The 9,476-nt window shown below is 47.5% G+C and overlaps 1 protein-coding gene across 27 annotated transcripts in view; it reads right to left on the reverse strand.

Annotated features, from left to right (window-relative positions):
- CAMK2D (calcium/calmodulin dependent protein kinase II delta) overlaps window positions 1-3,499 on the reverse strand; it is a 116,643-nt gene extending 113,144 nt beyond the window's left edge. For 25 of the 27 annotated variants that reach the window (XM_058420561.1, XM_040063934.2, XM_058420565.1 and 22 more), the window contains exons 1-2: window positions 2,897-3,155; window positions 2,140-2,234 (exon numbers count right to left, since the gene is read on the reverse strand). In XM_058420561.1, coding sequence (XP_058276544.1) covers window positions 2,140-2,234; window positions 2,897-2,961 — 160 coding nt within the window. In that variant the 5' untranslated portion in view covers window positions 2,962-3,155. Of the gene's footprint in view, window positions 1-2,139; window positions 2,235-2,896; window positions 3,156-3,427; window positions 3,456-3,484 lie in introns of those variants that run through there. The other 2 variants (XM_058420553.1, XM_040063935.1) reach the window with 2 other exon arrangements.
- Between the last annotated feature and the right edge of the window lie 5,977 nt (window positions 3,500-9,476).

Below are 9,476 nucleotides of genomic sequence, written 5' to 3' on the forward strand. Positions count from 1 at the left end.
TCAGTAGGTCTGACACACAAAAGTGAACTGCTACCTCCTCACAGAGCAGTTCAGATGGAGTAGAACAAAACTTAGATCTAACAGCAGCACTTTAATTATAAACTCCATCCCCAATATCAGCCAGGAGAAAGCATCTCAGTTTGAGGCTTTTTCATGTTTAGATTTTTGCACCATAAGTGCTATTCAAGTGCACCTTTTTGCAATTAAAAAATTGCCTCAGAAGCATCTAAAGACTTCTCCAAGAACCTTGCTCTTCAGAAACTGCGTAACAGATTTCAAAGTGCTAAAACCCAAAACAACCTCCACAGAAAAAAAGAACCCAGCACATAAAAAACGCGAATTTGTTTTTGGGATGTCTGAAAACAGAGCTGGAAAGGCACTGCCTGCATTCAGGGACAGGCACCATGTGTGTTCTGATTTGAAAGGATATTCCACAGCTCAGCTTTGAAGGGTAACCCCTTCCTTTATGGATTGAACCCACAGAAAAACCTGTATGAAATTTACCACATTCCATTTTATGAGCCAAATTCTCCCAAACGTGCTTCAACTCCTTAAGAGAGCACATCAAGGACCAACTTGGTCCTGCATGAACAAAGTACAAAAACTACAGCTTGAAACACAGTGCAATCCAAATGATGAGTAATTAGAAAGAGCCAGTTTTTCCTCATTTAGCGTACCATTCCAGGATTTACCCCATCACACGCATAACCCATGGCACATTGGTAACCTGGCTACTGGCACACGGCTCGACGCCTGCTAACAGTAACCCAGTGATGACCTTGTTATGGCTTCTCACATTGAAATTAACTCAGATCTATGACATCACACAGAGTGTGGTGCTTTATTTTAAGCATCAAAATTTAACAGTCACATTAATGTGCTAAACAATAAAAAACTGTTTAAAACAAACTTGTGAAAATATTTATCTCAAGTATTATAAGTTTCTTAACCTACCTTCAAGCTTGTAACTGTACAAAAAAAAATTAATGTAAGTAACCTTTCAAAAATAAAGGAAAAATAATCTCACAGTCAAAGTGAGAAGACTTAAATTCAGCTAAAAGTAAATTTTCACACAACTTTCACTGACTGCAAGTAACAATAACTGAAAGATTTTATTAGAGAGCAGCATGTTATCAGAACTTGCCATATCGTTCTACACAATGTCTTATGTTTAAATTTAATGACTTCAAGCTGTCATTTACCTGCAGTTATTCCTTTGGGGCAGAGGCAGACCAGCCACAAACATGTTTAGGCTCTGACACTGTTTATTTATTCACTCCCATGTTCTTCACAAATTCGCATGAAAACACAGATAACTTTAAGGGTGAGTGATCCCTGACACCCGGACCAGCCACTCCAGCTGGGAATTAACGAGCAATTGACACGGCAGCGCTAAGACTCCCTTTCCACAACAACAGCCCACACCATGTGTATATTTACCTGCAATGTATCATAACAACCCAGCCGCTGCTGCTGACAAGCTGCTGGAAACACACATCAGAGGCAAGGCAGAAACAAGCTGTGCAGCAGCCTTGTAACAGTAACACTCCTCACCACTTCGGCAGAGCGACTTTCTCCACAATTGTTAGCTCAAAAAACATGCTTTTCTTCCTTATCAAAATTTTCTTCTCACAAAAAAGTTTAATCTGAGGTAAAAGGGTAAAAGTACACTTTTCCTCATTCACTCATAGTCAGATAGGCCTTAATGTTATGGGAACACAGAATTCAGTGAAGCTATAATGTTTAAAATGAAATCTGGAATGGAAATATTATTGACCACCCTCACACACACACACACACACAAAAAAAGCACACTTCCATTGCAAAATGCTTCTGACAAATTATTTAGGTTCCAAAATGAAGAGACTGAATTATGTTAGATTTTAGTTTTTGAACATCTTTTCTTGAAATGCTTTATAGCAACCTCTGACTTCCGTGCAGTCAATCCGTGAAACATTTAATATAGAAATAAAACAATCGAGGGGGGAAAAAGAAAAATCAAACTAATAACATAATAATTAAATTGTATTTAAAAATCTGTTAAAACATTCAGCTAATTTTATCATTTTCTAATGCTTAGCACACGAATGCAAGAAACAGGGAGGAGGCACCATAAACACCACATTAAAATATACCCACCCCTAGCTGAAAGCTTTTTGGTGTTGATAATTTTGGCAGCGTACTCTTGTCCTGTGGTGATTTTCATACACCTCCTCACGACGGAGAACGCCCCTCTGGAAACCAAAACGGGGCAAAGTGTCAGTCCAACTGAAACACTCCACTGCCATTACCAGCTAACGAGCAGCACAGAAGGGTGTGATGTCGGCAGAATTTAAAAAAAAAAAAAAAAAAAAAAGTACTTTCTGATTTCCTGACAGGGATGGTCAGCATTGATTTTATTCAGCTGAACAGTGAACTCCGCGGGGTAGAAGCCGTGTGACCAATCCCGCTGGCTGGGGCGGAGGGTGGGCGAGTTTTACACTGTGTCCATGCCGGCACGCCGCGGGGGTTCACAGGGCGGCGGCGGCCGTGTCCCCCCTCGGCGGTGACACCGGGGGGGCGACACCCAACATGGCGCTCAGGGCTGCCCCTCCCGCCCCGCCGCTGGCGGGCGCCCGCCGCACTCCGACACCCCTCACAGACAGAGACCCCCACCCCGCGACAACCTAAGAGATAAAAATAACGATCAATAATAATAAATAGCGGCACGGGGGGTTGAGGGCAGGTCCCCGCCATCCGCCCAGAGCCTTTCGCCGCCCCGGGGTCCTATGGCTGGACCCCGGGCGCTCTCCCGGGGCTCTCGGCAGCGGGAGGGGACCCCGGGCGCGGCTCCCCCCAGGACTCACGCACCGACCCCCACAGCCCCCGGTGGCTTCGCCGCCCGTTCTGTCCTTACTTTCCGAGCTCCTCGAAGAGCTGGTACTCGTCGGTGAAGCGTGTGCAGGTGGTCGAGGCCATCATGAGGACGGGCGGCCGCCGGTGACTCCGGCGGCCGTGGACGGCGAGGCGGGGACGGCGGAGGGGCTGTGAGGCGAGGCGAGGTGAGGCGAGGCTCCGCGCCGGCTTCTTCTCCTCCTCTTCCCCGCCACCGCCTCCTCTGGTGACGGCGTTGCCTCCGCGCCCTCCTCCGGTCTTCCCTCTCCCCTCCCCTCACCCTTTAGGGAAGCAAATAAACAAATATTTAAATAAATAAGTAAGCAAATAAATAAATAAATACGTATCCTCCTCGCTCCCCCACGCCCGCCGGGGAAAGCTAGTGGCAAAAGGGAAAGCAAAACCGGGGCTGGGGGCGCGGCGCTCCCTCCCCTCCCGCTCTCCCCTGCCTCAGCGCCTCAGCCCGTCCGCCGGTGCCGTGCCTCCCCCTAGCGACCCCGGCCCGCGACTCCCTCCCGTCGGGGACGGCGCGACACCCATGGGAGACTCGCACGGGCGGTCGGAGTACGGGAAGAACCTGCGCTCCGTCCTCCCGGGGGCGAACACCGACCTTTCTCCGGGCGCTGCCCCGGGACGGCGGCGGGAGGCGCCCTGAGGGAAGCGGATGCACCTGCGCGCGCCCCCCCCCGCCCCCCCCCACTCGCTCCTCAGTGGCCGCCTGTGACGTCACGCCTTGCCCGAGCGCGAGCGCGCGGTGGCGGCGCGCGGCGGGAAGCGCGTGCGGGTGCGCTCGCGGGCAAGGGGCCGTGACGTCGCAGGGGCCCCCTCCGCGTGCGGGGAGGGAGGGGAGCGGGAAGGGACAGGGACACACGGGGACACACACACACACACACACACACACACACACCGGGCACTTCGTGACGTCACAGCAGCTCCGGCCGCGCGCGGGGAGGGGGGACACACACCCCGGGCACCTCGTGACGTCACGGCGGCCCCGGCCGCGTGCGGGGGGACGGGGGGGGGGGGGGGGGGGGGGGGCACACGCACACGGCGCGTGCGCCGGGTCGCGACCGTCACCGCGGCCGCGGGGCAGCTGGGAGGGACCCCACGGGAGGGACACCGAGCCCCGGGATTTATCCCGCGGGAGGGGACTGCCGGGACGTGGAATAAAGCCGTGCCTGCTGCGCAGTGCGCCGGCAAGGGCTGGGGACACGTGTGACATGTCACAGCAAACAGATGTCCCGGTCTCTTCCACAGAACCACAGAATATCCCGAGTTGGAAGGGACCCACCAGGATTATCGAAGTTCAACTCCTGGCCCTGCACAGGACCCCTCTCCCCCAAATCCCACCCTGTGCCTGAGAGCGTTGTCCGAATGCTCCTTGAGCTCTGGCGGCCTTGGGGCCGTGAGCACTTGAACACGGAAGGGGGGAGAGGGGGTCACCAGGCCACCCGAAGGGCACTTGATCCTTTTTGATAAACCTGAATTGCTTCTGTTCCTTTCTGATCGACGAAGTGGTGGTGAGCCAAGCAAAGGGTTAAATCCACATCCGCGCAGAGATTTAAGCAGCAGCTTGGGTACAAGCAGAGCTCCACTACAAAAGGCAGCCTGGAGCATCTCCATCCTCATTTTGATAAGTGAGAAGACAGACGCACAAAACACACCCACGAAAGGGCTTTACGTTAAACCTCCGGAGCTTCCAGAATCAGCACCCAGAGCTGTGGTCCCCTATGAAGAGTTAAAACCTGTCAACCCTTCCCAAAAGGAACATGAATGTACAACAGGAACGCCAGAGCCAATGCAGGAAGGTAGTTTTTCTCCAGGTGAGGCAGCTGTGCCTTGAACAAACACAGAATTTGTGACATAAAGGTGGCAGCAAAGGGACTTTGGAACTCATGAGCGAGTACAAAGCATTTGCTCCATCAGTTCCTCTCCAGGGAAACACTTTGAGCAGCAGCGCCAGTACACAGAGACTGGAGGATGTTTCAATTTAGACCAGCAAGGATGAATCTATTCTGTATTTGTGAAGGGAATGTGCATTACAAACATTCCGAACGGCAGCATATTTCCCAATTCCCTCAAACAAAAAAGTAACATGGATGTTGTGCATCTTTTTGTATAGTATCTGCATCAATAGCACAATCAGCAGTGCTGAACCCCCAGGGCAGGCTGATGATTGGATTTCAGGGGAGCTGTCTGCCAGGTTCCTTATCCAGATGTACACAGACATGAGAAAATGAAACATATTCCCCTGGCACTACGTCACTTTTCCCCTAATGTATTCTGAGAACAAGCATTTAGCCCAAGTATCTGCTACTACTGTGCCATACAGTTATTTTTTAATTAAAAAATATTCAGAAGGAAACATTAAATTCAATTTCAATTCACTTTCTTGTGGTTTTTAAAAGTCATTATAAGGATGAGGGATCCAAACAGATTATTTTATAAAGAATCTCCCCCTCCCCCCCTCCCCCCCCATTTCCCAATCTGAAAAAAGACAAGAAGGGGTGAAGGAGTTCCTAGAGAAATATCAAGCATGAATTTTATCACAGCAGGTAAGGAAAGAAAGCATTTGTTTACAGGATCAATATCACAGGACTAGATGAATTTCCTTAAGAGAACCACTAGGGAAGTGATGAGTAGCTTGGAAACACTTCAGCTGAGAGGGTTTTTTCTCCTTACAACAATCATGTCTTAATTGTAGTTCTCTCTTGAGCTGAAAGAAAACCATAATTTGTAGCTGCCGTTTAAACATTTCATACATTCCCCAAATTCCTCCTGAGCAGATTAAAGCAGGCAGGATGGCAGCCAAGGATCTGGTCCATGAGGTGAAATTCTAAATGCTGGGTAGAGCTTCAGATTTCTGTTAAAGCCACTGAAACAAGTTATCTGTTGTTAAGGAACGTCAGATCTCAACAATGAATTAAAAAAAAAAAAAAAAAAAAAAAAAAAAAAAAAGCTTAAAAGCCATCCCAGTGTATATTTTTCTTCTCCAAAAGGTTTTCAAGAGAGCAGTTCAAGCCTGTAAGAAACTGAAGTCGTTCACTTAAACTTCCTGAAGTTTAACAAAAGGTTAGAGCTAAGTGGAATGAATTATATATTCAACTTTATACTGAAACATTTATTGTGTAAAGGCAGTTGTATTTATTTTAAGAGTTTGCCATTCAGTGAGGTCTTTGCTTTGCATGGCTTCACTTTTAGACAGCCAAAGTGAGGTTTTCATTTTATTTCTGACCTTGCAAATACAGATTTGCAATTTTCTTATGATTTGCAGGAGTCAAGAGAGCTTCCAAGAGGTCGTTTGTGTGTACTGCTCATTAGGAGGGCTGCTAGGAATAATGTATGTTTTGCTTGTGAACAAATGCAACAGCCACCTACAGTAGAGGCCTAGGCAGAAAATGTCCAGAAAACCTGAGCAATCTGGGGTTTAGGTAAATAATCATTTTATGAGCAGATGGCCTTTAACAGAAACCTAGCTTTGCCCTAGGGCCACACATATTCCTGGGGCAAAGCACTTACTGCCTTGGGGAAATTAGTGGATAACACTGGAGCAGTCAGGGGTACACCACTGCAGTAAAGCAATGAAAAGATCAAAAATGTATGTGGAAACCAGGAAAGATGTAAGAACTGGGCAAAAAAAAATCTAGGAGAAATCACACAGGAAATACATGGGTTTACAGTTCATTGTAACAGCTGGAACTGGAGGCACAGATTTCAGGTCAGTGTGGAATTCTCTGTTGCACCACAACGTTGTACCTCTCTTATTTTCTCACGGGAGCTGCTGGACTTTGGAAAGTGAAGCTTCTGGGGGGCAGAAGGACTTGGTGACATCGTGCCAGAGACTCATTCCCTCCTTTCTGAGCGATGAGGGTCCCAATGCCTTCTGCTGAGCAGCTCTCTCACCACCACCTTCCAAGCAGCGCTGACTCCAGAAGCTGGTGCGAGCCCCAGATGTGCCTGGACTCTGCTGGATTGTGGAGACACTGCACCTGCCCCAGGGCTTGTTTTGTCCCCTGGAGAAGTTCTCTCACTGCTGCTGTCCCACCGTGTGTGTGTCAGCACTTGGAGAAGTAGATCTTGAAGGTTCCCCAATGACAAGGAATTATTTATCCATGACTTACCCTCCTGGCAAGCACCCTGCTGCCCGAGCGGGGCAGTGTGTGTGCTCTCTCTGCCTGTGCTGCTGGAGCACTTTAGGTGGGATTAATTTACTCCTCAGTGAACCAGAAAGATGTTGGCAGAATAACTGATTTGATAGCTCAGTGATTCTGTCATGCTCTTGCTATGCAGGAGACCAAAGGTTCTCTCTGGCCTAAAAAAGCATCACTCCTGACAGGCTGGGAGGCATTTCTGGCCACTTAAATCCTGCCTCTGGAAGCACCACAGGGAGACAGAAATGAAAAATTAATGCCTTATTTTTTTGTCTTTCTGTGCGGGGCAAGGACAAAAATACAGGCTGAGCAAAACCGATGTTTTCATTTGTTTGCACTGGAAAGAAACAAGGAATGCTCTGAGAGGATTCAAGTTTCATCTCAGAATTTTAAAGAATACATTTTTATTCTGCCTTTTTCTTTTTATTTGAAGTATTCTTAATTAAGAATATGACTTTAAAATAATGCTTTTGAAGAGAGTGATTTCTTTCTAATCCACTTATCCTGGTTATTTTGAGCTGGGTAATTTAATGAATTCGTAGCAAACGAAATACTCCATTATTTACACAGTTCTTCTCACAAGCAATTAGAGTCAGTAACACTCCATGAATAAGACCTTTTGCCACTGGCTTTCATGACATGGATTTGAAATATAAACATTACTAAAAAAGATATTTCAGGCTGTGAATTAAATGTTTCCTGGGGCTTGGAGCAATCTGGGGTAGTGGCAGGTGTCCCTGCCCGTGGCAGGCATTTGGAATGAGATGAGCTTTGAGATCCCTTCCAACCCAAACCATTCTGTGGTTCCGTGATTCTATGATTTCTGGAAGTCTGAGCACCAGCGTTGAACCCTGTGTGATCAGCTGACTCAGAAAGGATAAATGGTTCTCCTTCCAGAGCTCCCAGGGGTTTGTTACTTTTGGTTCAGTGGTGGTAGACTCTGGGAAATATGTGCATTTGTCTTGCCTGGTAGGACTGATTTTAGTGTTACCTTGCCACATAAACCCAAGAGAAAAGATATGCACATGGAAAAGCTGGCTGTGACAGCCTCAGTATCATCAAGGTGAGGAGCTAACTGTGATCTTGGCTGACACACTCCACAGAGGCTGCCAGGGCTGCAAGGGAAGCAGGAAACACAGGAACCCACATTCGCATGCCAGCACTGAAATTGTGCCGAGTCTTCATTCTGAATGCTTTTGGTGAGTGCTTTGTAAATATCTCCAGGCATTTCCTAAAAACAAACGGGGCAGGTGACTCCAAATAATTTCATCTACCACCCGTTTTAGATTTGGAGCAACCTTTCAATTAAGGAAGTTGAAGAAGGAAATTAATAACTACACCCCCTGCTTCCCATCCACAGGCATTCCCAGCACTGGAGATGAAAAGGCTTCCCAAGAGGAGGGAGCAGTAACAGAGTTAAGCAGAAGTGATGAAGCAGCAGGCTGGAATTTTATGGGGGAAAGAAGCCAGTGTTGAGATTTTAGAAGTAGGGGAATATGGTCAGGGGGATGAGAAAAGGGAAATATTTCAAAGACAGAATTTTGGATGGATTGAACTGAAGACAAAAGATTTGGTCAGTGTCCTAGGGTAACTTTATGATGCCTGTATCCCCAACTGTCTGTTCTGTTTGTGCTGTATATTGAGTCCTGTGCCTTTAAGACTGGTTCTAAGAGCAAGGAGAAGCGTGGAGTTTGTTTTGAGAAAACTGCCTGACTCCTCCACATTCTTCTCTGGACGCGGTGTTCGGAGGTGGCTTGGAGATACTGCAGGACAGAGATTTTTTTGCTTTTAGATAGTTTCAGCTAGCTCAGGCAGAGAAGTTCCCTGGACTGTTTATTTCCTTTTTTCTTGGAACTGTTTAAACCTGCTCTGGACTGAAAACCCAGGGGAGCACTGGGGGCTGCACCTGCGGCCCACCGGGGCCTGGACCTTGGCATTTTCCAGCAGCGCCGGAGGGACTGGGACTGAGGAGAGACTGAGAGAGAGCCGAGCTACACCCACGGCAAGGACTTTCTCAATTTGCCATCTCACTTCAGAATGAGAGGTTTTATTGTTTCATATTATTCATTCTTTATACTTGTATGCACTTTGTTAAGTAAAACAGGTTTTTCCACTTTTTTCTGAGGAGGTTCTTTACTGGTTGGAGGGAGGGGCCATTTGGGTTTGCTTCCCAGAGGGACCCCATTCAGGGATTTTCTCCCAAATTTGCCCCTAAACCAGGACAGTCAGAAAAGGGGAAGGTCTTAAAGAAACCAGTATATGAAATACTGTCGACTGGAAAGAAGCTGAGTTTTGAGAAGAACACAATTATGAGACTGTGGAGGATTTGAACCTAAGCAGAGGAGAAATTCAGCAGCTGGTGTCATGACCCAGACAGCAGGGAGTGCTCATGGCAAGAATAAAACAGAAATAAGAATAAGGATATGCACAGCTTCCAAACTATGTCCCTAA

This window comes from Hirundo rustica, chromosome 5 (genome assembly GCF_015227805.2).
Source record: "Hirundo rustica isolate bHirRus1 chromosome 5, bHirRus1.pri.v3, whole genome shotgun sequence".
Taxonomy (NCBI): Eukaryota; Metazoa; Chordata; class Aves; order Passeriformes; family Hirundinidae; genus Hirundo; species Hirundo rustica.